The sequence below is a fragment of the Calypte anna genome, chromosome 6 (assembly GCF_003957555.1).
Source record: "Calypte anna isolate BGI_N300 chromosome 6, bCalAnn1_v1.p, whole genome shotgun sequence".
NCBI classification, from domain to species: domain Eukaryota; kingdom Metazoa; phylum Chordata; class Aves; order Apodiformes; family Trochilidae; genus Calypte; species Calypte anna.
The window spans coordinates 673340-700208 of NC_044252.1; the positions used below are offsets into that span (position 1 = coordinate 673340).

The 26869-nt window shown below is 53.5% G+C and overlaps 3 protein-coding genes across 5 annotated transcripts in view; 1 reads left to right on the forward strand and 2 right to left on the reverse strand.

Annotated features, from left to right (window-relative positions):
* Positions 1–307: 307 nt before the first annotated feature.
* On the reverse strand, positions 308–11461 carry LOC103537711 (2-hydroxyacylsphingosine 1-beta-galactosyltransferase). The gene is given in 7 exon segments (XM_008504025.2): positions 308–687; positions 1604–1823; positions 2583–2659; positions 2839–2978; positions 5524–5562; positions 5564–6372; positions 11392–11461. Coding segments are annotated over 6 exon segments (1611 nt in total). The 5' UTR covers positions 6371–6372; positions 11392–11461; the 3' UTR covers positions 308–359.
* Positions 11462–12349: 888 nt separating this feature from the next.
* Positions 12350–21076, reverse strand: NOLC1 (nucleolar and coiled-body phosphoprotein 1). The gene is made up of 14 exons (XM_030453365.1): positions 20936–21076; positions 20741–20796; positions 20195–20328; positions 19678–19796; positions 18860–19013; positions 18533–18636; positions 18140–18290; positions 17418–17558; positions 16807–16896; positions 16187–16333; positions 15528–16085; positions 14981–15093; positions 14544–14624; positions 12350–14311 (listed from the first exon to the last, which is right to left on the reverse strand). The coding sequence occupies exons 1-14, from the start codon at positions 21038–21040 to the stop codon at positions 14153–14155; spliced, it is 2112 nt and encodes a 703-aa protein (XP_030309225.1). The 5' UTR covers positions 21041–21076; the 3' UTR covers positions 12350–14152.
* A 93-nt stretch (positions 21077–21169) lies between these two features.
* PIK3AP1 (phosphoinositide-3-kinase adaptor protein 1) overlaps positions 21170–26869 on the forward strand; it is a 28616-nt gene continuing 22916 nt past the window's right edge. The window contains exons 1-2 of one of the 3 annotated variants that reach the window (XM_030452867.1): positions 21170–21808; positions 23621–24034. In XM_030452867.1, coding sequence (XP_030308727.1) covers positions 24022–24034 — 13 coding nt within the window. In that variant the 5' untranslated portion in view covers positions 21170–21808; positions 23621–24021. Of the gene's footprint in view, positions 21809–23510; positions 24035–26869 lie in introns of those variants that run through there. The other 2 variants (XM_008504027.2, XM_030452866.1) reach the window with 2 other exon arrangements.

A 26869-nucleotide genomic window follows, 5' to 3' on the forward strand; every position in this document is an offset into this window, starting at 1 on the left:
AACAACTCTGCCCTCCTCCCTGGAAGTCTACCTACCCATGCCCCATTCCCAGCACCCTGGCCAAGTGCTTCCACCCAATGCCTGAATTCACACCCCCGCCCCTGGGTGTGAGGTGTGCACCCAGGACCTGGTAACACCTCTCCCCTCCCCTCTCCCTCCCTCCCAGCCTCCCTCCCACTCTTTTTCCCTCCCTCCCTCCCCTCCTCTCTGCTCCTCCAGACTTGCTGATCTGTCACCTCTCTGGGTGCCTGCGTGCCCTACATTCTTGGCACTGCAGCAGCTGTGTTTCACAGTGATGGGTTGTGCCATGGGATGTGCCACGGGATGGGATGTGCCATGGGATGGGATGCACCAAGCCCCTACTGCCACTTCTTCTCCTCTGTGCAGTGTCCCCGCAGGCAGCTGCCGTTCTGGTGCACGGGGCTGAGCCCTGAGCCCCTCCACCACCTCCACCACCACCCCACAGATTTGTAGAGGAGGAATCCCAGGCCGGCCAGGCACAGCAGGAGCAGAGCCAAGATGTCCAGGCAGAAGTACTGGTACCAGGAGAGGTCATAGACGGCGGGGCGGAGGAAGGGTGCCCCGTGATGCCTCAGGATGTACTCCAGCCAGTAAACTGTCCTGTTGAGAGCGTGCATGGGCCTGTCCAGGTGCAGGGCTGAGATCTGCTGGGCTGCTGTCCTGTAGCTGCCAGGGAAGAAGACAAGACATCATCCCTCTGACAGGAGCTCTGTGGACACAAAGGTCTCCAGGATCCCCTGGGAGCACCGCAAACTTCTCCCAGGACTTCCCTCTGGAAGCCACCCCGATGGCAACCACCAGCCAGGGCACCAGCCAGAGAGCACTGCACTCGGTGTGATGTTCACTCAGCTGGCAGCTCATCTCCCACGTCCTCTGTCTGGGCTGTTGCTTCCTGAGGGGAGTTTGCACCCCAAGGCCTCACCCAGCACCAAGCGATGGTCACCCGCTCAGTGACTGCCCAGATCCTTCCAGGTGCTGAGCTCTAACACCTGGACAACTCACAGTGACACCTGGACAACTCACAGTGACACCTGAACAACCCATAACACCCAAACAACTCACAGTGACACCTGAACATCTCACAGTGGCCAACAACAACAAAAAAGAATAACTGAGAAAACCTCAAGCTCTGGGGCAGCATTTCAAGCAGGAGCAGCTGCAGGGGTGATGCCAGGAGCCCTGTGTCACTGTGGGAAAGGGAAGAGGATTTGGTGGTCAGGAGCAGATGCCTGCAGTCTCCTGCCTCTGTTCCTACACCAAGGTGTTTGGGGAAGAGCAGGAGAGTCCCGGGTGAGGTTGTGACCTCACTCTCCCTGGTGACACAGGCTGGTGTTACGAGGAGATGAGGTCTGTGCCCCAGCATCTCAGAAAGCTTTCTAAGAAAAAAGCAGTTGGATCCAAAGAGGATTAAAGTTGTGCTCTCTAACAGCAAACACTCGAGTGTTGTTTCCTCCTGGATTGCATCTCAGAATTGTGTTGAGAATATCTGGCCCAGAAGCCACCAGAGGATGCTGAGGTCAGGGCCAAAACCAAGACACTCTGTTCCTCACAGACACCCTGTGGGTGCTCCCAGACACCTCACCTGGGCTCCGAGATGACTCTGATGACAGCCTGATAAAGTTCCTCTTCTTTCACCCTGCTCCAGTCCATGAGGATGCCCATGCCCTTTGCCTGCACTCTGGTCATGATGTCAAACTGGTCTCCGTAGAAGGGGAACCCCACGACTGGCACCCCATGGTAGATGGCCTCGAAGACTCCGTTCATCCCGCAGTGGCTGACGAAGGCTTTGACATTGGGGTGGCCTGCAGGGAAAGCAGGAGCAGCACTCAGTGCCTCCAGGATCACAGAACCATCGAGTTTTCAGGTTGAATCATCCAGTTCCATCCCGTGCCACGGGCAGGGATCCCTCCCACCAGATCAGGTTGCTCAGAGCCCCATCCAGCCTGGCCTTAAAAACTTCCAGGGATGGATGGGGCTCCCACCACCTCTCTGGGCAACCTGTGCCAGGGTCTCACCACCCTCACGGGGAAGAACTTCTTCCTAACATCCAGTCTATATCTGCCCTTCTCTAGTTTGAATCCATTCCCCCAGTCCTATCACAGCTGACATCCTATAAAGTCCCTCCCCAGCTTTCTTGCAGCCCCTTCAGAACCTGGAAGGTCACAATGAGGTCTCCTCAGAGCTTTCTCCTCTCCAGGCTGCACAACCCCAACTCTCTCAGTGTCTCCATAGCAGAGGGGCTATGGGATGGGAGAGGGCTGCTGGGGCACATTTAGGGCAAACCAGGCACATTGGGCAGAGAGGATGCCATCCTTTGGGAACACACCTGGCTTTGGGCAGCCCAAGGAGTGCCTGGAGGAGGAGGAGGAGGAGGGAGGAGGTAGGGGCCTCGGTGCTGCTTCAAGCAGGTGTGAGGTGAGGAGCATGTTTTGTACAGATCATGGTGGTGACAAGCAGCAGGCTGGGCCCCACGTGGGTGCTGCTGTCCTGGTATGCCTTTGCTGTGGTTTGGGCCAAACTCCAGGGATGTTGTTAGCAGCACACACACAGCCCAGCCTTACCTAGCAGGTCGTTCTGGGGCAGCCACCCCATCATCAACGTGTTCTCACCCAGGTTCCTTGGCTTCTGCCCAAAGTATCTGTGGGAGGAAACGGAGGGGGGGGGAAAGGGGAAAAAACAGCAGAACAAACACCATACATGAAGAGCAGTTATAAACTCAGCCAGATGAAGAGGCAGGAACCAAAATCCTGTGTCCTGAGATGGAACAGGGATTCCCAGCCCCATCCCAGCTGAGGAGATGCCCCCTCCCCTCCTCACCTCCAGACCACCCTCTGGGGGAGCCGGGCGAACGCTCCTGCCATCTTCTCCACCAGCTCCCTGGGCAGAGCTCGGATCCCGATGCCAAAGGAGACAACAACAACTCCTGCATCTGCTCCTTCCACCCAGAGACGCAGACCCTGCAGGCAGAACACAGGCAGCTGCCTTCCAGCCTGGCTGGGGAGAAGCCCTGCCCACCCCAGCAGAACCTTGAGTCCCCCCGGAGCACGGAGCTGCCTGGGGTGGAGCAGGAGGAAAACCCTGAAACTCCTGGGATTTCAGAAATCACATCAGCACCTGCTGGGCTGGGGGGCTTGCAGGGAGGTGTCTGTAACTTGCCCTTCACAGCATCACCTTCTCTGGAGGTGCCACAGGCACCCCCTGGCAGAGCTCAGGAAGGCAGGGAGCAGAGGTTAGCACAGCTGGAGCACAGCTGGAAGGCTTCATCCCATCACACCCAGAGGGGCTCTGCCTGGAGGCTGATGTAACAGGTGAATCAGGGAGCAACATCCCCCTGGAGGTTCTCCACTGAAGGCTCCAGGAGGTGGCAGAAGGTTTTGCCAGCTTGCCAGGGGACCTCTACCCATCCTTGACAGCTACTTGCAGGTTTATCCTTTGCTCCTTAGGCAGAGAGGTGGCTGCAGCCCCAAGAAAAGTCACAGCACTTTCTCCTCCCTGCCACACTTCACAAACTGCTCTGTGTCTACAGAACAGAGTCCTTACATTTTTTTTTTTCTTTTCCACCAGGGCCAGAAGGCTGCAGGAAGGAGACATCAGCCACTACAGCTGCTGTGGAGCAAAGACCATTCCCTTTTACTCCAGGGAAACACACTGAGCCTAATTCAGATTCTGGCCTGCTTCAAGTTTTCTGCAGTCAGAAGCTTCCTAAAATCTTTCTTTGAATGTGAGGACTTCTTGAAATAAACACTGTAGGAGATCATGAAGGGCAAAAAACCCCCCAGACAGTTGCTCCTGTGACTAAAGGAGACAAGCAGGGTGATAAGTTCAGAATTTCTTCTAGCCTCAAGGTTGGGGGATCAGGGTACAGCAGAGTTACAGAGCACATTCTAGATGTTAGGGACTTCAGGGACTCAAACCCTAAACCAGCCCAAGCATCAAGAGCCAAGAAGTTCTCAGTTCAGTTCAGGTCTCTCTGGAGTCTCACACCTCCCGAGCCACACAACCACTGAAACTGGTAAAGAAGTGGAAGGAAGAACTTGGGTTTTCTAGCTAGCAGTACAGTGTCTCAGGGTGCAGGGGATGACATTACCCATCATCACATTCCAGCAGCCTCTGGGTTGCTGGGGAAGCAGAGGTGACCCCAAGGAACAATCCCCACCTCTCAGGCACTCATCTCCTGTGTCCCAGGTAGGGGAGCTGGCAACCACAGTGCTCCAAAAATGAGGAAAGAAACACCTGAATTGCACAACTCTGCTCCAGTGGGGATGGGAGATGCCTTAGGTTACACCTTGACCTAGAGAGCCCCTTCCTTCTCTTCTGCTGGGGACACTGCCACTCCAACAGCCCCCACCTCCTGCAGGGCTCCAGCCTTATCTCCATCACTCTTCCCTGGGGCATCCTCCTGGGATCAGTTTTGGAAGCTGATGTGATGCCCATGAGTAATGCCCCAGCAAACAACTCCCTTCTTTATAAGGCAGGTGTGGACGGGGAGAGGTGGGACCAAGCTGCTGGGTTTTGCAAGACCCAGTGAGGTAGCCACTCTCTGACACAGCTTTTGGAGCACCCTGCCATGCCATGCCACACACATCTGCAGAGCTTGGCTTCTAAAGCACCTGACCTCACTTATTTTATTTTTTTTGTTCTTTTTTTCCCTTTTAACTGGAAAAAAAATTGGCACCCAAAAACTTGCCTCTAGTTAAGGGTCCATCAGAACGTTTGGCAGGCCTGTCATCACTTGAACCAGGAGTCTTACCTTAATTTCAGTCCCTTGGTTGGGACACCAGGACAACCTGAGTGCCCAAGGGTCATTATCTGGGTCTGTTTCCTCCCAGTGCTGGTAAAAATGGAAAGGCAAGGGGAGGAGGAATGGCAGACAGGTCCTGCTGGGTTCCAGTGTTTTCTTCAGCTGGAGGCCTTAGGAGCCCATCCCTCTGAATTTATTACCAGGGAGAGGGAAGCTGAGGGCAGGGATAGCCTGGGGGATGCCTGGGAGTTTTCCCTTAGGGCTGGGACCTTGAGAAAAAGGGATGATCTGCACCCATTTCATACATTCTGGGATTCCACATGGAATCTGGTGAGGGAGCAAGCACAGTTCTGCCCCGTGGCTTCTCAAGAGTGCAATCTGGAGGGCAGCAACACCCTGCCAGGGGAAAAAAAAATAAAAAAATAGAGGAATTCTGGATTGACACAAAGCTGTGCTGGAGCCATGCACTGCTCCCCCCACTTCTGCTTCCAACAAACCAACCCCTCCTGACCAAATCCCAACGCTGCCAGCCTGGGACATCCCTGTGCCACTTGGCATGGACATTAAAGCCAAACCCCACCTCGGGGTGGACACCTTCATTCTGCCTCCTCCCTGCAGCCCCACAGCCTCCCAGTGCACCCAGGCAAGAAAACAGCAGCATCTCTCCAGGCTCCCAGGGTGTTCCCAAGGCTCTTCCAAAGCAGAGGAGCATTGAACAACTCCCCAGGTTCACCTGCAAGCCCAAGCTCTCCCGCACTCACCACCGGGAGGGGCTTTGCAGGCTCAGCAAGGATCCCCCCCCGTGAAGATGACATGGGGCAGGGTGGGCCGGGGGAAGTCCAGCACCACGTCATTGCAGAGGAAGAAGAGGCTGGTTCCGTGGACAAGGTCCAGCATGGATGTCCTGGGCTCTACCCCGTGCTTCTCCATGAGGCGCTCGAACTTGGGCAGGATCACCAGCTTGGTGGCCACGCGGGTGATGATGTAGACCAGGAGGTTCCAGGTCCTGCCCAAGAAGCCCATCCTGTCTGTCATCAGGGAGTTGAACTCAGGCACATAGGAGATGGGGGAGGTGGCCCCGATCTCGGCTGGGAACCAGAAGCCCGTGGAGATGACAGCGTATTTGACACGGAGGATGTGTGCCAAGATGAAGCCACACATCTCGTTGGGGTCCACCAGCAGCAGGTCGAAGCGCTCGCTGCCGAGCTTCTGCAGGAGGCTGGAGTTGCCCAGCACGAGGTCGCAGTTCTCCAGGTACTTCTCCAGAAAGGAAAACATCTCCAGGGAGGTCATCTTCCCTTGGAAGACACGTTTTATCTTCTCCTGCACCCAGGCATCTGCACTCTCGGTGCTGAAGATGCCCCGGTACCTCTGGAGGCGGAAGCCGGGCAGGTGGGTGTCCACATCCCGACCCTCGTGGAGCAGCAGGACAGGGTCGTGGCCCCGGTCACTCAGTGCCTCTGCCACCCTCATGAAGACTCTCAGGTGGCTGTCGAAGACGATGGTGGGCATGATCAGCACCTTGGCACAGTGAGATGGCTCCAGAGGGGAAGCAGCCAGGAGGAAGAGGAGGGCGGCGGGGTACGGCAGCGCCTTCATCATCTTCATCCCTGCAAGGAGAGGAATGGGGCGTTAGGAAGGGAGGAAATGCCCTGTCCTGGGCTACTGAGAACTGGGGATGCAGCTGCAAGCTGGGAGAGGAAAGCAGTCTGCACTTTGGTGATGGAAAAAAACAAAACAAACAAACAACATAAAATCAACAACAACAAAAAGAAGCCACCCAAAAAAGAAAAAAACATTCCAAGGGTAGAGATCGGGGGAGTTTTCCAGAAATTCAAAACCTCTTCTCTGTGCTGCTGAGGCTCAAAAAGCAGCAGCGTGGCTTGCAGAGACTCGGAGAGGGAGAGCAGCTGGAGCCCCTGGCTGCTGGGTCCCCGGAACCGCTGCAGAACTAGCGCTGCTGCTGGGGTTCGGTTCTGCCTGGCCGGTTCCCTCCCGGGGGGATGCAGAGAGGGATGGCTCCCAACCATGTTCCTCATCCCTTGCTCAGCACAGTCAGGGTGGGAGCGAGCCCAGGTCCCAGCAGGACCCCCCAACCCCAGAGGAACCCCAAAGGCAGAGGGGGATCTGCCCAGAGAGGGATCTGCTCTGCCCCGGGAGGACAGAGCGGAGCAGGGGAAAGGCTCGGGAAGGGAAAGCAGGGCTGGGACGGTGATGGACCGGCAGAAGGCAAACCCAGAAAGCAGCCCCAGGGACAGGGTGCAGGAGCTGTGTCAGACGGACGCCCCTTGAGTCACCTCCCCCAGCCCTCACCCCCTGCCCGGGCTGCTGAAACACGCAGCATTTCAGTTGTGTAAGGGCTGTTGCTCCATCCCGGGAAGCCAACGCGCCTCACCCACACCTTGCTTTATTTTTGGGAGCAGAATTACCCGGTAATTATTTGGGAACAGTCAGAAGCAGAGCCGTGTCCCGAGGACCCAGTTCAGGCACGCTGGGAAGGGAGGTGGGTGGGTGGGGAGGGAGACAAGGGGATTCGGGGTGTCCCCACACACCGGGCTCCAGGGGGGGCTGCGGGGATGTGGCAGAGCAGAAATTCCTCCAGGATGTTCTCCCAGCTTCTCACGGCTGCTTGAGCTCTGAGAGGCAGGAAAGAAAGCCCCAAGTAAGAGCCTGAGAAATACAGCCCCAGCAGCTGGGTATCTCTGGGCAGAGATGGCACATGGGGGCTGCAGGGATGGGAGAGCAAAAGTGCCATCCTGCCACCCCACAGTGCTCTCCTGCCCCAGGGACATGGGAAAGAAGAAGCTGCTGGGGAGACCCCCCCTCTTTCAAAGCCAACTCCTACCAAGGCTTGGACTGACACCCTTCCCACCCAGGGAAAAACTGGGAGGCTGTGGCTGCAGGGCAGTGAGGAACATGAGAAATGCTGGCAGAAAACAAGGAGGTGGTCTGGATGCAGACAAAGGTGATGGGCTGCAGGGAGGGGAGCAGAAATCCTGCAAGGAAAATAAGGATCTTCCTGGGATCCTGCCTCCCTGCCAGGAGGATCAGGCTGGCTGCTGCCAGCTCCACCACAGAGCTACAGCCCACAGAGCTGCTCTAGAAAGCCCAAAAGGGATTTATCCTGCTCAGCACCATCCAGCTAGGATGTTGTGCAGCAGATCCAGAGGGCTGGCAGCTGCCAGGGCACAAAGGGAGGGAGGGAGAAGAGGGGACAGGAGGGGACAAGAGGGGACAAGAGGGGACAAGAGGGGACAGGAGGGGACAAGAGGGGACAAGAGGGGACAAGAGGGGTCAACCTCAGCCCTCAGGCCAGGGGCAGATGCTGACACAGGAGACTTGCAGACAGCTCTTGGCTGCTTCATTCCTTCCAACATCAGGAGCAATCCCTAAAGGTGCTGGCTCAGGAATCCCTTCTACCTGCCCAGGCAACGAGGGATGCTGTAAATCATCAGCAGCAGTGGGAAGAGGCCAGAATGCAGGAAGAGACCTTTTTTTCCCTACTCAGCTCAATACCACCAGAACAAATCTCTGCTCTGTCAATCCCCAGAGAGAAACTCTGGGCACAGCTGGGAGCAGAGGTGCAAAACCCAAGCAAACAACAGAACAGATCCCACCCTTGGTCCGAGAAGAGAGGACACAGAGCCACCTCCTCCTTTGTGGTCTGAAGCCCCAGGCTAGAGGCTAAATCAGATAAATATTGGAGGAAAGATCCCTGCCACTGGGAGAAGGCTCACACAGGGAGAATGTGCCCTTCAGTGGTGTCATGGCAAGTGACATCTAAAGCTGGTTCTCTAATTCAGGTGTCTGTTATCAGCCTGAAGTACTAAAGGCTCTGACAGGCAGCAGTCTAAGCTGACAAGGCCCCAGAAAAAGAGCAGCAGAGAGACCCCATTGCAAGGACCCTGCCCTTGAAATCCCTCCCTCTCCTCCAGGGATTTCCATTGCCTTGTGTTCTGCCAAGGCCCAGGAGCTCTGCATCCACAGGGCTGGATTATTTCCCCTCCTGCATCCTGGTTTCCCTCCAGCCCCTGCTGCCAGAGAGAAGTGTTTTCACCAGAAACTTCTCCAGAGTTAACGAAGCAGCACAATTCATTGGGAGCCAAAACAAAAAGGCATCTTCGCTTGGATGCTCAAAACTCTTCCTGGAACAAGAAACCACAGTTTGCCTCGTTTCTTGGCTATGATCCAGGGTGGAAAAAAACAAAAAGGACCATCTGCTACCATCAAGATGGTGACGGCCAACCCAGTTGTGGCAAACCTGTGCAAGCCAGAATTCAGTGCAAGGAGACAGGTGTGCAGCCCTGAGAGCAATTCCAGCACTGCAGGAAGATGCTGCACTGCAAGCAGGTCAATCTCTACAGAAAACTTAGAGACACAAAGCTGTATAAGTAAAGTTAATAAAGCACACGCTGAACCACCAGTGACATCCAGTCCAGGGCTTGGGGGCTTCTGTGCTTCACCAGAGCCACCTGGGTGAATAACACTAACACTAAAACACCAATACTGGTGTTATGGTGAGCTAATATTGGTATTACAGTATAATAATGCTTTAGAATCCTAGTGTAGAAAACAATGAGCAATAAAAAACCACTTCCCTTCAAGTATAAATATAAGCCTCCCCAGGCAGCCCACAGCCCTGAGGGGTTTGTTAACTGTAGTTTGAACACAGTGAGCAGGTGGCCTGCTCAGAACACCCTGCCTTTCTAGCATTATTCTGATATCTTCATGGTCCCTCACAAGAAACACAGAGAATGAACAAAGCCCAGAGGGAAAAGTCACAGCAGTGATCAGGTCAGCGTCAGAGGAACTCATCCTGCACTCCCCACGTGGTGCTGCTGCCTCCACACCAGGACATCAGAAGTGCTCTGCTTATCTTCATCCATTTTGGACAGAGACTGAGGTACTTCCCTAGCAGGGACCTTTACAACTTTTGGGACCCTTGGCCACCTTCAGCATCCTTCCTGGATAACATGAGTTTTGTGAGGAAGCTCTAGAGGCAGGGCAGGAACCTGTGGGCCAGCAGGAGGTTGGCAGTCCATGGATCACAGCCAGGGAACTGTGGTGCTAAATAAAATACTGATCCACAGCAGCCAAGAAAAGGAATGGAGATCTCTGCCTCAGATTGTGGAGGCATTTGACACTACACACATCCTGAAGAACTTGAGTGTGGGTGTGCAGGGGTGTGTAAAACACGACACATCCACTTCCCCACCTGACCTCCCATCATACTTGAAACCTGCCCAGGTGGTGAGCAGGATTCCCCCCATTCCACACCCACAGGCTCCCTGCTGCCTGCTGGAAGGGACGGGGACAGAGGGAGTGTGTGGCAGACCCCACACTGCCCTGCAACACCAAGGTCTTCCAGTGCTCTCTGCCCCTTGGCCCCACGTCTGCAGCGTGGCAGCACTCGAGAACATTATTTGCAATCCCTGGGTGCAAGAGGCAGAAAGGCTTGGGGGCCATTTCCAAACATTCCTGTGAGCCAGAGACCTTGTGGTGAGAGCACATGAGAGCTCAGGGCACACTTGGGTCTCAGGCAGGGGTTATGTCTGTACAGCAGCCAGGCTGGGTGAGTTCCTGAACCTGCAGAGGTATTCATGCACCAGACTTCATAGGAGCAGCCAAGAGGGTTGGGGAAGAGAAGTTTTCCATTTTCTGCCCTGTCATTTCTGCTTTCTGCAGAGAAGTGACACATTAAAAGAAAGAAGTCGTTGAACACCCCAGAAAATTGTGAAACCTTGTGTAGGAAGCACCAGGGATTGATAAAGTCCTGACAGACAAGTCTGATCACATTTGAGGGAATTACAGCAAGCACAGGAGTTAGAGATGAGACTTATCTTCAGTAAAACAACTACGTCCTCATGGAAAAATAAAATTATAAACCACAAACAATCAACAAACAAACAAACCAAACCCGAACCAAACAGCTCCTTGGCTCTGAGCACCCGGGAGGAATGAGACCCAACCGAGCTGCCACAAAGAGGGCTTGAGGAGGGAGGCACAGGGAGAGGAGAGAGCAGACGCTCCTGAGATCTGATCTAGAGGGAAATGAAGCAAGACGCACACGACAGCGTTCTGAACCGCTTGTCCGGGTGCCAATGCTCTGGTCCCGGGGGCCGGGCAGATGCTCTCACCCCGTGGCCTCCGGAGCAGCTCTCGGGATGCCCGCACACACCTCGCACACACCCCGCACCTCCGGACGGCTGCCCCGGAGCCCTCTCCAGCTGCACAGGGGCACCCGGGGGTCACCGACAGCCCTGGGAGCCCCAGCCAGGTCCTGGGAGCCCCAGCCCGGTCCTTCACCCTTAGCAGCTCCGCAGCACCCGGGGCTGCACCTGCAGCACACCCCAAGCCCCCCCGCTGCCTCCCCTCGGGGCTGCAGATCCCTCCTCCTCCTCCTCCTCCTCCTCTTCCTCGCAGGACAGCCGGGCAGACACCGCATCCCTCGGCCCTGCTGTCCCGGAGCCGCCCCGACGGGACGGGGAGTGAGGAGCAGCGGGAGAAGACGCTCCCGGGCCGGTTCCTCTTGGACCGACCGCCCCGGTGCCGGCACCCACCTGCAGCCCGACCCGGCACCCACTTCCAGCCCGACCCGGCACCTATCCGCAGCCCGACCCGGCACCCACCTCCAGCCCGTCCCGCTGGGAGCGCGGCCCAAGCTGGTGTCGAGGAGCCCAGACAAGGAGGGAGGGAAGGAGGGAGGGAAGTAAGGAAGGAGGAAGGGAGGGAAGAAGGGAGGAGATGGGGAGCTCCATACGGAGCCGCCTCAGCCGCACCCAGGGCCCGCCCTTCCCGTCCCCGCCGCCCCGAGCGGGGCTGCAGCCCCAGCCCGTCCCCCGGTTCGGCTGCAGGGATGGGGGCTGAGCCTGGAAAAGCCCGGGGAGAGGGAAAGGTTTCCCCAGGAGCGCGCAGCTTTGGGGCTCTCCCAGTTTTTGTCCCACCCCCGGTGCCTGCTGGCTCAGGTGCGATCCCCGGCGAGGCTCGGGACATTTTGTGCAGCTCCAGGTGTGTTACACCCCCTCCTGCAGCTCCAGGTGTGTTACACCCCCTCCTACATCACCGGGGAGGTGGGAGGCAGGGGCAGGCAGTGCTGGATCCAGTTACTGACAGCCCACACACCCCCCCCCGGGCCCCAATCCCAACTTCCCTAAGAGAGGTGTGAGCACAAGGGGTAAAAATAATCAATTTATTTACCCTGCACAGGATCAGAGAGCAAGGAGAGGTCTAAGGTTACAGAGAAATCACCTAACCAGGTATGTGCAGAATTTTACACCTGATTCTTATTCCCAGAGCCTGGTGCTCCTTGAGTTCTCTTGCCAGCTGCCCCCCTGTTCAGGGGTAGCACAAGAGCTGAGCAGGTATCCTGGTGGGAAGAGCCCTGAGCAGATGGGTTTCCCTGATGGAATTCTTCCAGGGTTCCATCCACACATCTTACACTGCCACTGCTGCTGTTGCAGACACCTGACCCTGTAACTCAGGCATTAAGTGGTTGTAGGCAGCCCAGAGACAGTGCTAGGTGACCTCCAGGATCCATAACTTCTCCCACCCCCTATTCCACACCTTTAACTACCAGAGCCACTCAGGTTACAAAGGCAGCAATCTTTATTTTCCAGCCTGTTACAGCTCACACACTTAAAATACCCCCAAAATAGAAAAGCTTTTTAAAAATTAAGGTCCTGGTAGACAGAAGAAAGAGGGCAAATGACAAAGCACGAGCAAGATGATGTTCAAACTCTCTCTTCACACCTTCCTTGGGCCTCTCACCTTCAATGCCTCACAGTGAGTGTGGTCTCCTGGGCCCCTCCACAGTGCAGCCTGGAATTCAGGCACCAGAGATTGTGCAAGCCAGAGAAGTCCTGAAAACTGCTCCCTGGGACAGGTTGCAGCTGCTGTGTATGGGGGTGGCTCACCCAACCCTCAATTAGGTGACACAGCTCTGCACACCAATGCAGCTTCCCAGAAGGAAACATGGAAACCAGGCTGCACAGAACCTCTCTCAGGGGCTGGCAAGTTTTTAGGAGGTGGGGTGAGCAGTTCCCCCAGCCCACTGCCCAGTTCCCAAACCTGCACAGCTGCTGTTCAGTTCCCACAGCCAGTGGCTCCAGAAACAAAGAGCCCACCTCACAGGGGAGGAATGCAGGGGAGGGGGAGAACCATTTTCTACCAGATTCAAGTTGCACCAGAAATGAGGAGGCACTCTCAGAACTGGAGGGAAAGTGTGTCCTGTCCTCCCCCCACCAGCAGTAAGCCTCTGGAATATCTCAGTTGCTCCAGATATCTGAAGTTTTGGCTGCAAATTGTTTGAGGCTCCCCATAACAAGACACAAAACTTCAAACCTTAACAGCACCAGGCTTGATCTGAGGCAGTGCCATGGGGAAACTGGCATTTTACTTCTTGGTAAGGATTTAGCAGATGGAGAAGAGCTCAGAGAGCAAGTGATCCAACCCAGGAAAGACATTTAAGGCATCAATGATACATTCATCTTGACTCCTAGCAAGCTGCAGGGCACACTGCTGGGAGGGAGCCTAAGCTGGCAGAATTTATGTTCAAGAGAGAACAAGGAGTGAAGCCACACTGGAGTCGACAAAAGCACAGCAAAAAGCAGAGCTGGGTAGAAAAGGGGAGGGGGGTTTTGTCTCCACTGCCTCCTCACCCATTCCCACTGAGCCAAAGAGCACAATCCCCATGCAGCCAAGAGTTTCTGCACATCTCCACTCCCAGATGCAAGGGTTTGAAGTTATTCAACTAAGGGAGATTTAGACTCTGGTTAGTGGCCTCAGGAGGAGTGGAAGGAAGGTGGGAAGGTAGGAATTTATTGCAAAGTGAAACCATAAAACAAGGAAACAAAAAAGAGGAACCCTGTCACACTGCAACTGTGAACTTGAAATGTCAGGTGGGGGTAGGGGTTACATCCAGAGGGTTCAAATCAGTGTTTCTCTTACAGTGACTAGCCAAGGGCAAGTTACAATACTTGCCATTTCACAGGTGGAGTTAACCTAGCTGAAATAGAGAAATACAGGAAAATTAGTTTAACCTCCCACTTTTTTCTTCTACCAGATGGGCGAGAAACAAAAATAATAATAATAAAAAAAAATTAAAAAAAATATCACTGCCAGCCTTTTAAAATAAGACTGTAGAAAAATTTAAGTCTCAGAGGTCAGCCTAGAGGTGACAACACCATCAGCTCAAGGACGGTTCCAAATCAGGGGCCTAAACCCAAATTAGAAACAAAAGGGGGGACATCCAACCACTCTCCCACACACCCACGCTGGAGCTGCTTGCCCCACCACAGGGGAGGGGAGGCAGCATTCCAGGCAGGCTCCACATGCCCATCCAAGCCATCCTGGTGAGCAGATGGTTTATGGATTCCCAAGGAGACATCATTCTCAGTCACTCTCAAACTTGACAGAGTTGACTTGGGTGGATATGGTGCCCCCACGGTAGCTGCCACGTTTCTTCTTGGTCTTCTCGTGGCGGAAGGATTTGCCCTTAGTGAACTTCAGGATGTTGTTGGCCTTCTCACCCCAGTCACCAGCTGCTCCTTTCTGGGAGGGATAAAAGAAATTCAGGTCAGTACCCAGGAGAGCAAAGGCACTGCCCAGCACACATCACTCCATTAGCACTGCAGCCCACACAACCCCTGCCAGGGCTCACACGCTTCCTGACACCACCTCCTGGTGGAAAAAATTCCACAAAAAAGGCTGCCCACGAGCACAGCAAGGCTGCCTGGTCTGCAGAAGTCTATTTGCAGAGGCTGGTTTTATCTATTTCTCCTACCTTTGCTTCAAAGGAGTTATCAGCAACACGGGCATCCACCTCAATCTCTTCTTCCCTGACCCTGCGGAAGGGAGCGGCTGGCTGGGAGAGAGAAGGGAAACAAGATCCAGGAACTGCACACACACACACAGGATATTCCTCCAGAGACAGACTCCTTTCCCTCCCTGCCCTGCAGATACACAGCCCTGCTCACATCACCTCAATCTAAGTGTTTCTCAGGGTCACAATCCTTTCCCCTCTTCAGCTCAGGCAGCACAGGGATGCTCCAGAATAAATCATGCACACATGCACTCCCCCAGGGTTCCCCAGATTGTGCTGGAGGGGGGAGCAAAAACCCTACTGATCCTGTGGGCACAACTTCCTCAAACCCCCCCCAAAAAACAAGCCTACCTGTTCAGGAGGCAGAAATGCCTCTCCTGCAGGCCTCCCACACTCACCTGTTTCACCTTAGGAACTGTGTGTGGAGTTTTGGCTTTGAACTTTGCCTTTTTACTGTGTGGTGTCTCTGGCTCCTGAACATCTTTCCTTTTCTGTGTCTTCCCAACTGTGCCTGTTGGATATACAGCAGAGAAACAGAGTAACTGTGGTGTCAGGAAAATAAAGGCATCCCTTCCCCAGAATGCACACCCAGCACTGGCAGAGGGGTGAGAATCAGTCCCTGAATTTCCTCACCCAGGCTGCTCTAACAGCTGCTGCCATTCTGGGCCAGAGGCTCTGCCATGCTATCCCCATGGAAAAGGTAAACTTGTGGGATGAGAAATCACCATATTATTAACCTAGTGCACTTAAAACTTCCTCTTGGTTAAGGATTTTCCAGGTGTAGGAATCACAGCATGCCCTGGCACACACCACTACTGCTTTCAAACCTGTTTCTTTCCTAGAGGGATAAAACTTGAGACTGTGCACTGGGACTCTGGTGTCCCCCTCAGCTCAGCTTTGCTCAGCAGCACTGCCAGCACTCCCTGGCCAGACTGCAGGCAGTACCTCCATTGGCTTTCCCTGTCTCTTCTTCAGAGCTGCTCTCACTGCTGCTGCTGCTGCTGCCCCCAGCTGGCTTGGCCTTCAGGTTGTTCACTGCTGCTGGGGCTGCTTTTGCCTTCTCTGTGGAGCCATTGGTCTTAGAGCTGTTCTGTGCCCCTTTCCCTGCCTTTTTGGGCTTCTCCTCTTCACTGGAGCTATCAGATGAGCTGCTACTGGAAGCAGCTGCCTTCTTCCCCACAGCTGCCTTTGCTGCCCCCAGAGATCTGCTGTCTGGTTTCACTGCTGGCTTCTTTTCTTCTTCACTGCTGGAGCTATCAGAGTCAGAGGTGTCTGCTTTGGGAGCTGGGGTAGAAGGTTTGGACACAGGCTTGGCCACTTTGCCAGCTGATTTAGCTGGAATGCCTTTCTTGGCCTTCTTATCATCCTCCTCAGAGCTGCTGGAGCTGCTGTCTGAATCAGAGCTGCTCTGGGCTTTCTTTGGGGCACTCTGTGCCTTCTTTGCTGCAGGGGTTGCTGCTTTAGCTGGGGGCTTCACAGGGGCCTTCTCCTCACTATCAGAATCTGGAATGGAAAGGAGGAGACTGATTAACAAACCCCCTCCAAACTCAGGGGGTCAGGGCTGGCTCAACATGCATGCAGAAAACCTCCTGCCCCAGTAGTACCTGAGCTGTCTGAGGATGAGCTGGAGTCTCTCTTTGCTTGCTGAGGCCTGGCAGCTGCTTTTGCTGGCAGTTTGGGTGTATTCTTTACCACGGGTTGTTTAGCTGGGAGCTTACTCCCTCCCTTCTTATCATCTTCAGAGCTGGAATCTGAAAAAAACACCACAAACCCCAAACAAACAGGAGGGGAAATGTAACACAGAGGGAAGCAAGGTGGGAAATCCAGCCCTGCTAACATTAAACCTTATCAGCAGAAGATAACAAAGCACATTCCTGGGGTCACATGACCAAAAGGCTTCTTTTGAGCCTGTTTTGAACTTGGAATGGTGATAAATTATTTGGGAAACTTCTCATAAAACCCATAACAGGGTAACAGAAACCAAAGAGCCTGAGCCAGAGATCCCCAGAGTGCCACTCCCCTCCCTGGAGCACCCTGATGCCCCCACCATTGTCCCAAGGTGAGCCAGGTGCTCTTTATCAATTTCACACCTTGTTAGCTATGGAGACTGCAGCTTTTGAGCTTACAGCCCAAGGATCTTGGCAGATACATCACAATATAACAACTTGGCCAGTAAAAACATTAACAAAAAGAAACAAAGTTCTGTTGGTTTTGTTTTAATTACCTGAGTCACTGTCAGAGCTGGATTCAGCCTTCTTGGTAGTCACAGCTTTGGTTTTGGGGACAGGGGTTGTTTTAGCCACTACTTTTTTGCCTGCAGAAGTAAAAAATTAACTAATCTTTGTCCCAGGAGCCAAACATGAAAGGTTTCCCTTCCCAGTGCACCAGCCATTCCCCCAGCAACATCACAAGCCAAGCAAGGTCCTGGCCAGCAGTGGGCTGGTTCCCACTAAACTAAATCCCAATTTTCCATCCAAAGTAACCCAAAGCAGCACAGTTTGGCCCCAAGATCCCACAGTGTTCTGGCTGGGGTGCCTTCAAGTCACTCAGAAGCTTCCAGAGGAGCAAGCAGCACCCCAGACCAAAGCCATGCAGCTTTTCCAAGCCTCATAGGATGGCTTGGGTTGGAAGGGACCTTAAAGATCATCAAGATCCAACCCCCTGCATGGGCAGGGACCTCTCCCACTAGACCAGGTGTCACAAAGCCTCATCCAACCTGGCCTTGAACCCTTCCCAGGAAGGGCATCAACAACTTCAAGGAAAGCCAAGAGATGAGCAAACCCCTCTCTGCATTATTTGGTGCCTCTTCTGCAGCCTCCCCTCCTCCCAACATACCTGCTCCTGCCTTGGGGGTCACCTGCTCTTCCTCATCACTGCTGTCTGAGGAGTCACTGCTCTCAGATTTCTTTGCAGGAGCCTTGGCAGGGCCCTTCCTTGCCTGGGGAGCTGGAGGTGGAGGCACAGCACTGTACAGCCCTAGAGAGAGACACAGCATGCAGGTGTCTGTGTGAGAGTGGCAGGCTGCAGCACCAAACGTTTTCAGGAGAAAAAAAAAAGAGAAAATGTTGACTGCTTTCATTTCCTGCCTCCTCAAATCCTCTGCTCAGAGAGCCAGGCTGGGTTTTGATGTTTGCTCTCTGCTGGAAGCACTGTTACACTGAGCAGAGGCACCTTTCAGTTGGGCTGCACCCTGGATACCTAAAAAAAGCTGAAATTGTTGAAAGTACAGAATAACCAAACCAGTGGCAAACTGCTTCCCAAACCCTGGCAGAAAGGAAACCTGCAAGAACATCCTTAAAGGCTGCATGAATAAAGACCTGCAGCAAAGTAATCAGTCTCACAGCCCCTCCCACTCCCCATCCTTTGAGGGAGGAGCTGAATTTTAAGCTCAATCCCAACAGCAGACAGGAAAGAAGGAAAAACCCTGCTGGATTTCTGCTTCACCCCCTGGAACTCTGTGCAGCAAGACCTGCCTGTGTCCTGCACATGCTCCTCCTGGGACAGGGGCACTCCCAGAAAGCTCCCCCCTCCCCAGAACAAAGTTATTCAGTACTCACCAGGCTTGGGCTTCTGTTTTGCAGGTGGCTTTTCATCTTCTGAGCTGTCAGATGAGTCCTCACTGCTGGAACTCTCCTTGGCACGTTTGTTTTTCCCTGGACATGGCCGAGTGGCTGCAGGTTTTGGCAGAGGTGATTTCTTGGGAACAGCCTTGTCACAGGGAGGGAAGAAATGCACATTTAAAGAAAAAAAAGTTACAGAAACCTTGTGGGGACAGCTGGATGGGGATCTTGTTGAACTCTGGGCTGCAGGGGGGGAGAAAAAAGGGAGGGTCAGGGAAAAGGGAGGGGCAGCCAGGACAAAATGCTGTGCTTGGCATCTGTGCAGCCTGTGCCTTACCCCAGACATCTCAGCCTGAGCAGAACTGCTCAGGAAGTTTCAGTCTCTTTTACCTTCTTTGGTGCAGCCTTTTCCTCCTCAGAATCTTCACTGCTGCTGCTGCTGCTTGCTGCTTTCCCATTCAGCACCTTGGTGGGTACCTGGGCAGCTTTACCCCCTTTGGAGAGAAGGGAAAGGAAGATGGGAGGTGGATGAGGGGTAAATCACCTTCAGCATAAAGATCCACAGAGAAATAAGAACTGGAGGAGCAGGGAGATGAAGGCAGCACTGCAAAGCCCTTGCTGGAATGTCCTGCAGGCTCAGCAAGCTGCCCCAGAGCTGCCCTGCATGCAGCCCCAGCCTTGTTTGGTTGTTTGGTGAGGACAGGCAGTAAGAAATACCCAGTTTAGGTGCTGCTGCTGCTGCTGCTGCTGCTGCTTTTGGGGGCTGTTTCTTTGGTGTTTCCTCATCTGAGCTGCTGGAGCTGGAACTCTCTGCTTTCTTCTGGGGCTGGAGTTTGGTTCCAGCTGCCTTCACCACAGGTTTTGCACCTTTCTAAACAAGAGGAGGGAGAAGTGGTTATCCCTGGCAGCCATGGCAAAGAGGCTGATCAATCAGACACAGGCACAGTGAGCACAAAGCTCTGGATTTACCACTGGGCCTGAAAATCCCTGGCTGACAATTTTACTGTGGGAAACCCCCCTGCAGCCCCTGGGAGACTCCTCTGCCCCTCAGTCTCCAGTTCTCACTCCTCTTTCTCCTGATTACACCAAATTGGAGACTGAAAATAACTGACTGGGCAGCTCTGGCTGCTCTGCTCTCATCTCCACTGACATCATTCTACCCCCACTTCTCCAGCCCATGACTGCAGCAAGGAAAAGGAAAGAGAAGGTTCTCTTTTAATAAAGATAGATAAGTAAGGAAAGAATAATTTTTGCAATTACAAGTAAATCTTTGGAAAAAAAAAAAAAAGCAAACATTGGCAGCCTTAGGATTAAAGCAAGGAGCAGACTTGGACATGAAATGAAGTGAAAGAGGGAAATGAAATTAATTTTTCAGAGGACCACTGGTGTGCTGCCTGCTCCAGAAACGTCCCCTTCCCACTGCCTCTGCTGCAGCCAGAGCTCAGGAAAAGTGGGAGAAGCTTCAGAGGGAATTCTGCTGCTCAGGTGTGCCCATACCCTCAGTGTCACACCTGAGGCTGGAGGGAAACTCTGACCTTTGCTGGCTGCTTCTCCTCCTCCGAGTCTGATTCATCACTGGAGTCCTCACTGCTGCTTTCTGCCTTCCTGGCTGCAGGAGCTGCTGCTTTTGTCCTGGGCACAGCTGCTGCTTTAGCTGCAAACACCAGAGAGCAGAGAGTTCAGGGTTGTGCCTGCAGCCTCCTGCCCCAGTGGGAAGGTCACTAAGTACTGCCTGGAGGTGGTGACTCTCAGGGTGCTGCAGAAAACCCCAAAACGGGTTGAGAAGAGGGCAACCCAAACTCTAGATTATTATCAGTGTCACATACACACGTAAGTCACCAAAAACAGACACTCCAGGAGAGAAGTGTCTCCCCAAAGCAGGCAGCTGAAGCCTTCTGGGGGACAGTGCTCACATACCAAGTGGATAAAAACACCACTTTTAGTCAGGGTGAACCTGCCACGGGCAAAACACCTGCCCAGAAGCAAGACCAGTGGGTACCAACCCAGCTGAGGGAGCTCAGGCACAGCCCTGGGGCCACCCCCAAACCCCACCTGGCTTCTTGGCTGGGGGGGTCTCATCCTCCTCATCCTCCTCCTCACTGGAGCTGCTCTCACTGCTGGGGGGGGGCTTCCTCTTCACCTGGGAGCCATTGGCCACCAGCTTTCTCTTCTGGGCCCCCGGGGACCTGGGAGGAGACAAGAGACAGGTTTGGGTTGGGCACCTGGGAGGGGGGAGTCCCTCAGGAGAGAGCAGAACCTGCCTCCCTCAGGAGAGAAGGGAATCACCCCCTCGGGAGAGAGGGGAATCACCCCCTTGCCCCCTCAGGGGAGGGGAGGACCCTTCCCCACCTCTCAAGAGAGGGCAGGATCCTCCCCACCCCTCAGGAGAGAGGGGAACCCCCCCTTCACACTCTCAGGAAAGGGCAGAACCCCCACCCCCTCAGGAGAGAAGGGAATCAGCCCCTCAGGAGAGAGGGGAACCCCCCCCTCGCCCCCTCAGGGGAGGGCAGAACCTTGCCCCCCACACGAGATGCCAGGACCCCCCCACCTCAGGAAATGGAGGAACCCCCCCCTCAGGCACTCCCCTCGCAGGCTCACCTCAGCCAGTAGCTGTAGATCTCCAGCAGCGAGGCAGCATTGGGGTCCTGCTCCTTCTAAAACCAGAACAGAGAAGTTCCACCCCTCAGTCAGTCAGTCAGTCAGTCAGTCACCACCACCCCCCTACCCCGCCGTTTCCTCAGGCCCCTCCTCCTCCTCTCCCCCACTCCCCCGCCCCTTCCTCCCCTCCCTCACCGCCGCCGCCTCCCTGGCGAAGGCTCTGGCGGCCGCCTCGAAGCGGTTCTGCCTGAGGAAGCCGAGCACCAGCGGGAAGAGGTCGCTGGGCACCGCCGCCATCATGGGCCCCGCACACACGTGTGCTGCCCACGCCACGCCACGCACGCCGCCACGCCATGACGCAAGCACGCACGCACGCGCAGTGCCCCGCCCTCCTCTCCTCTCCCCTCCTCTGCCCGCCGCCATCTTGGGCACCGGGGAAGGTCCGGGGGCAGCGGGGAAAGGGGCGAGCTTTCAGCATGAGGGATTTTTATGTTTTTTTCTCCGAAATGCGGTGCCCGCCCTTCAGGGAAAGCAAAGCCAGAAGGCTGGGGTCGGGGTACAGGCGGGCTTTGGAGGCTCGCGGGGATTCCCGCTCCCAGAGAGCTTGGGGGAGCGTCTGTGAGGCTGGAAAGCTCCAGGGCGCTTCAAACGCCTTCCCCTGCGCATTGCTGGGGTCAGTGTGAGACGTGGTGACGGGAAGGAGGAGAGTAGGGAGCAGAAAAAAGATTCGTGATGGTGTCTAAGGTGCCTTCCAAGCTTAACCCTTCCGTGAGGAGCAGGGAGGGCCGCGGAGGCCCCGGTCTCGGCGTCCCCCCCAGCAGGGTGAAGGCAGCAGGCAGAGCCCCGTGCTGACAAGGGTCATCAGTATCTGTCCCCAGGAAAGGTGAGCCATGAGACAGGGCTGGGATCCATTCAGCAGCAAGGGGAGATGGTGCCAAAGGAAGGACTTGGGTAAAAGTAACAGCGAGGGGCTGGAAGGACTGCCTAGAAGGCTGAGCCATAGAGGGAGCAGGGAGTAAAATTACCCACAGCACAAGTTTGAAGCTTATCAAGGAGATAAGAGCAGAGGTAAGACCTGAAACAGTTCCCCCTACGAAATAGGGGGGAAAGAGTGATGCCCCAGACCTGAGCGTAAATGGAGTTCCAGGACCTGTGGCAGAGGGTGGGTGTGGGAGCCCCGGGTGAGGCTCCTCAGGACAAGTGAGTCCCCTCAGTGTGCCCAGGGCCCTGATAAGGAGGTGTCATTCAGCTGCTGTATATTGCCGGGACTTTAAATTACTCATGTCTTCACTGAAGCTTTGGCTGCTGGGAAGCTGCAGGTTTGCTCTGGGGGAGGTAGTGCTCTGGTTTGGGGTTTTGTGTTGTTGTTTTGTTTGTTTGTTTCTTTGGTTTTTTTCTCCTCCCTTTTGTTTTATTTTCTGAGTTCTTTTCTGAGTTCTGTGCTGCTGTCTGCATCAGAAAGGAGGAGATGTAGGCACTGCTGGTAAACTGTCCTTATCCCAAGTCCTGCTCTCCCAAGTAACTGCTGTGAGGAACCAGGGAAGTTCCTGGTTGAGGGTTTTGGTTTTTTTTCCACTGTGCTTCTCTCCTGCTTTGTAAGCATCTCCCTCTCCTGGCAGGCTTTTTTTCTCAGAGCAGGAAGCTGACTGCTATAGCCCTTTGTGTGCTACTGCAAGGCTTTAAAAAGGGAGTTTAAAAGGTTGTTCAGACATCAGAGGGATGGTTTTTGCTTTTAAATTTTTACTCTGGAATTCAAAAGACCAAGAGTTGTGTAAGGAAAGTAACGTGGAACAGTCCTCACAAAGTCATTTATGGTTACACATCTATTTTATTGGTTTGTTAGGTATATTTTGGTAATAGTGGAAGAATTTATCTCCTTTCCAACTAGTACCTTTTTGGATCTCATGTAAGTGCCAGGTAGCTCTGTGTCTGCACACTTCTCCAGTGCCCAGGTGTTCTTTGTTCCCTTTGACACTTCCAGTAGGATCCAGGTGGGATGGTTGGTTTCTTCTCTCTGCACCTGGAGTTCCTCAGGAAGCTGGGTCACAGGAACTGTTTGTTCTTTCCCCTGGCACTTTCTGGCACAACATACTGGTTTGGGACAGTCTGTGGCACAGGGTTTGTAAGCTCAGAGTGAATCTTTGAATAAAGATGTGGAGGTAAGAGGAGAGGTGGGCTTGTAGGGTGGAGCTGGTTAGCAGGGAAGCAGTTGGTTCCTTTTTGTTGGTAACCAGCTGTGCTCTGACGTTGCTGTCTGGGGCATGAAGTGAGCTGCACACAGAGCCCCTCAGTGCCTTGCCTGCTAAACCATCTTGTAAAGGAGTTCTGCTTTCCTGAGGAGCATTAAGGAAAGACTCTCCTGGTCCTCTGCAAAGAAAGGTTCCCGAGCACAGAGCAGCACAAGTGTGGGGTTTCTGTGCTTGCACAGGAGTGCTCTGAAAGAGTTATTCAATAAACAGAAGCTGCTGCTTTGTGCTCAGCACTGAAATGGAGTCCTAAATCCTACTCTCAGAACTCTGCCTGTGTCCTGCTGCTTATTTTCTCTGGACTCAAACACGAGTTAACAGAAACCTGAGTTAAAAGGCTGCATCTCTAGAGGAAACCAGAGTGTCCAGTGGCTTTGTTCTTACAGAATCACAGAATGATTTGGGTTGGAAGGGCCTCTACAGGTCACTCACTCCAAGACCCCTGCAGTAACCAAGGACACCCTCACCCAGAGCAGGTTGCTCAGAGCCTTGTCAGGACCCCCCTGGAGTATCCCCAGGGATGAGGCCTCAGTCACCTTCCTGGGAAACCTTTCCCATTACCTTCACAGTAAAGAAGGTTGTCCTGACATCCAGTATAAACCTACCCTAATCTTTTTACATTTTAATTTTCTAGTGGAACAGCTCGGTTTTCCCTGGGGCAGAAAGGAACAGCACTCATCGATGCTAGGTAAGGAGCAGCACAGCCTGCGTTCAGGCTGTCACGAACAACAGCTCTTGCTGTTCCTCATCTACACCCATCCTCCGGGTGGAGAGTTTCTGTACCAACGCACCCCAACACCCTTCCTCCTTCAGCACCGCCTTCTCGGCCACCTGTGGGCTATCTGCTTGCAGCCAGCCGCGAAAGGGAATTTCCTTCCTTGGAGGATGAGAAACTCGCCCACCCCGTGTGTCTGGCAGGCAATGCCCCATGCCCGGCTCCTGTCGCCGCCACCCCCGGGAGGCGGAGCCCAGGAAGCGGCCACCGGAGGGACAGTCTGAGCCGCTCCGCTCCGCTGCCAGGAGCTGCCCCGGACCATGGCCCGACCCGGTAGGTGCCGCGAGTGCTCTGCCCGGAGCCGGGGGAAGGGGAGGGTTCGTTGTCCCCCCTGGGTTCAGGGGAGCCGGGGCTTTTCAGAGCAGCGCTGCCTGCTTTTGCTCGTGTCCAGGTTGTGCTGCTCCACCTTCTCTTACTCCTCTTGGCGGAGCTCTCCCGGGTCTGCCAGCCAGCTCTGAGGGACGGTGTTCTCTAGAGATCTGTCCCTACTCAGCCTTTACTGCCCAGATGTTTTCCTGTTAAGTTTTGTGGAGTTCTTCCCAAAGGCTGCTTTATCCCCCTGCCTTTGTCTGCTGACTTTATGTGGGGTGTGACTCCCTGCCCTGTGCTGCAGTGGTCACAGACAAACAAGGTGGGCTGCCAGCAGGGAAGGTGTTCTAGTTAACATACACGTGGATAAAACTGCTCAGAGCAGAGCTGTGAGCTCCAGGGGAAGAGGGTTTTGCCCCATCTTGTGTAAGTCTGGCTAGAACCCAGTTTGCAAGTTCCCCTTCCTTCAGGGAAACGTATACATGTTTTAGCTAAAAAAGGAAAAACGTGCTGTCCTGGGGCTGTGGGGAAATGGGGTGTTTCACTGGGCCGTATCTCCTGTGGTGTAAAAATAAGCTAGACAGGTCTCAGGAGGCTTGTGGGCAAAACTGCTTTGCTCCTGATAAACAGAAGGTGTTTTCACAGGGATTCTGAAAAGTACAGCAGCTCTGGGTTCACATCTTAATGCAAATCTTGTGTTCCTGTCACTGAAACTGGGTTTGCAAAACTTTTATCCCCTTTATTATCTATTTCAAATTGCTATTTTTTCCCCCAGCACTTTAGTTAAAACAAAGGCTTTCTACTGCAGTCAGAGGGAGAGGTCTGGCTGGGATGTTAATAATGGCTGCATGCGACCACCACTGCTTTGCTATGCATTCCAGCCAGGCAAGGTGCATTCATTTCCTCATGCATCACTTAAATACACACACTTCAGGCAGTGAAATATCAAAGGTGCTGCAGGCTCCTCTTGGTGGCCCAGCAGCAGCTTCTCACACCAAATATGATTACTGAGACACTTTGGGTTAAGTTTCCTTTGTATCACAGGTATTCACAGCCTTTCACAGCAGCCCATGCTCCTCTGTCAAGGACTGATACTTTGTACTGCTGTGTTCCTGTATCCTCCAGGCACAGGAACCCAACACAAACTGGCTGCGTGGTGCTTTTTCACTTAGAATTTGAGGTGAAAGCAGAGTTGCTTGATGCTGGATGGGATCATCTGAGTTGGAGTAAAGATTCTGTCTGCTGGTTTTTCACCTGGTCAATGAGAAGTCCTGGTCTGCTTAGGAGAGGGTTGGGAAAGGTGACACAGAAAAGCTGGGTATTTTTGGAGGCCCCAAACTGGCTTTATGGGACCCAAAAGTGCAATGGTAAACTATTCATGCTCTGCATATTGGAAGAGATGAAACTTTTTGGCTTGCTGAATGCAATAACAGGTAACAAGAGCTGGTGAGATTCAGATTTGGGAAGTGTTCAGTGGGTGGGATGTAGCCTTACCCAGAGCTGACATGCCAGCTTCCCACAGTATTTTGTAGCTGTTTCAGTGGTAATCAGAACCTTCTGACATGACCATCAAACTCTGTCCTCTGGTTGTTCTGAACTCAAGGATTGTCAGCTCCCTGCTCCCAAACAGGGACTGAAGATCAGCCTGGTTTGTTTGCTTCTCACAGAGGGACTGTGAAGGCACAACACAGCCCATCACTGCCAGATGTTTTTATTTTCTTTCCATGGGCCTTCTGTGATTTTGACTGAGTTACTTCACCCCCTGCTGTCCCCTGTGCAGTTTATAAACTAGGGAAAGCTTTGGCTCCTGTTGTGTCTCTGTGCTATTTAGTCTGCCATCCTTCCACCTCCATCAGAGGCCTCAGGAACATCTGCAGTACTGGTTTGTGATCTCAGCACTCTCCTCTCATCACTGTATAACCAGTCTGCAGCCTTGCTCTGAAGAGAAAGGAATCCAAAGGTTACATTATATCACTGCAAATTGCAACACAGCTTCACCTGGATGTTTTTCTAGGAAATAAATAGTTAAACATGCCCTGGAATATTATTATGTAAGTGATGTTTTGTAAACAGAAGCAAAACTCCTTTCCATACCCGAAGTTTAGGAATGCAGAAAAAAGGATGTTAACATTTAACCTAGATTAGACTTGAGGGGGTGAAAGATTTTTGAAACGTTTGGCTCACACAACTATTTCTTCATTTTCCTGTTTCGTGTACTCTTCACAGCTTTCTTACTTGAAGGATTCCTCATGTTTGCTTTTTAAAAACGAGCCTGTCGAATGCATTGCCCAAGCACCCATCTGAGGGCAGGGTTTAAAGAAATAAAATGGTTGGGGTTCACCTAGAGATTTCCTTGCGTGTGTGCAACAGGCTGAGTTTACACTGTGCTTTGAAGTGTGCTGTGTGAGGTGTTTCTGTAGCTGATGTGTGAGGAGCTGTGGGGAAAAACTCCCCAAGCCTTCTGTCTTCTCCATTTGGTGCACTTTTCCTTGAGGGCTGGACAGCACTTGGTGCTGCAAAGGGAGGTGGTTGGTTAGACAAATAGCATGAGCAGGAAAGCAAGTCCTGTGTCATCCTGCTTTTAAGAGGGGATGTTGCAATCAAATCTTTGGATTTTTGCCTTCTTTGAACCAGTCCTATTGCTGACTTAAACTTATTTAGTTCTCCAACACCCACTTCCAGTATTTTTGCTTATGAACATGAGAGTTTCCTTGGCTATAGAAGTGGAGTCAGTACTTTTAATTCTCAGTTCCCCTTTCTCAGAACACTGTTGCTCATTTTATGCTAGGAGGGGAAAGG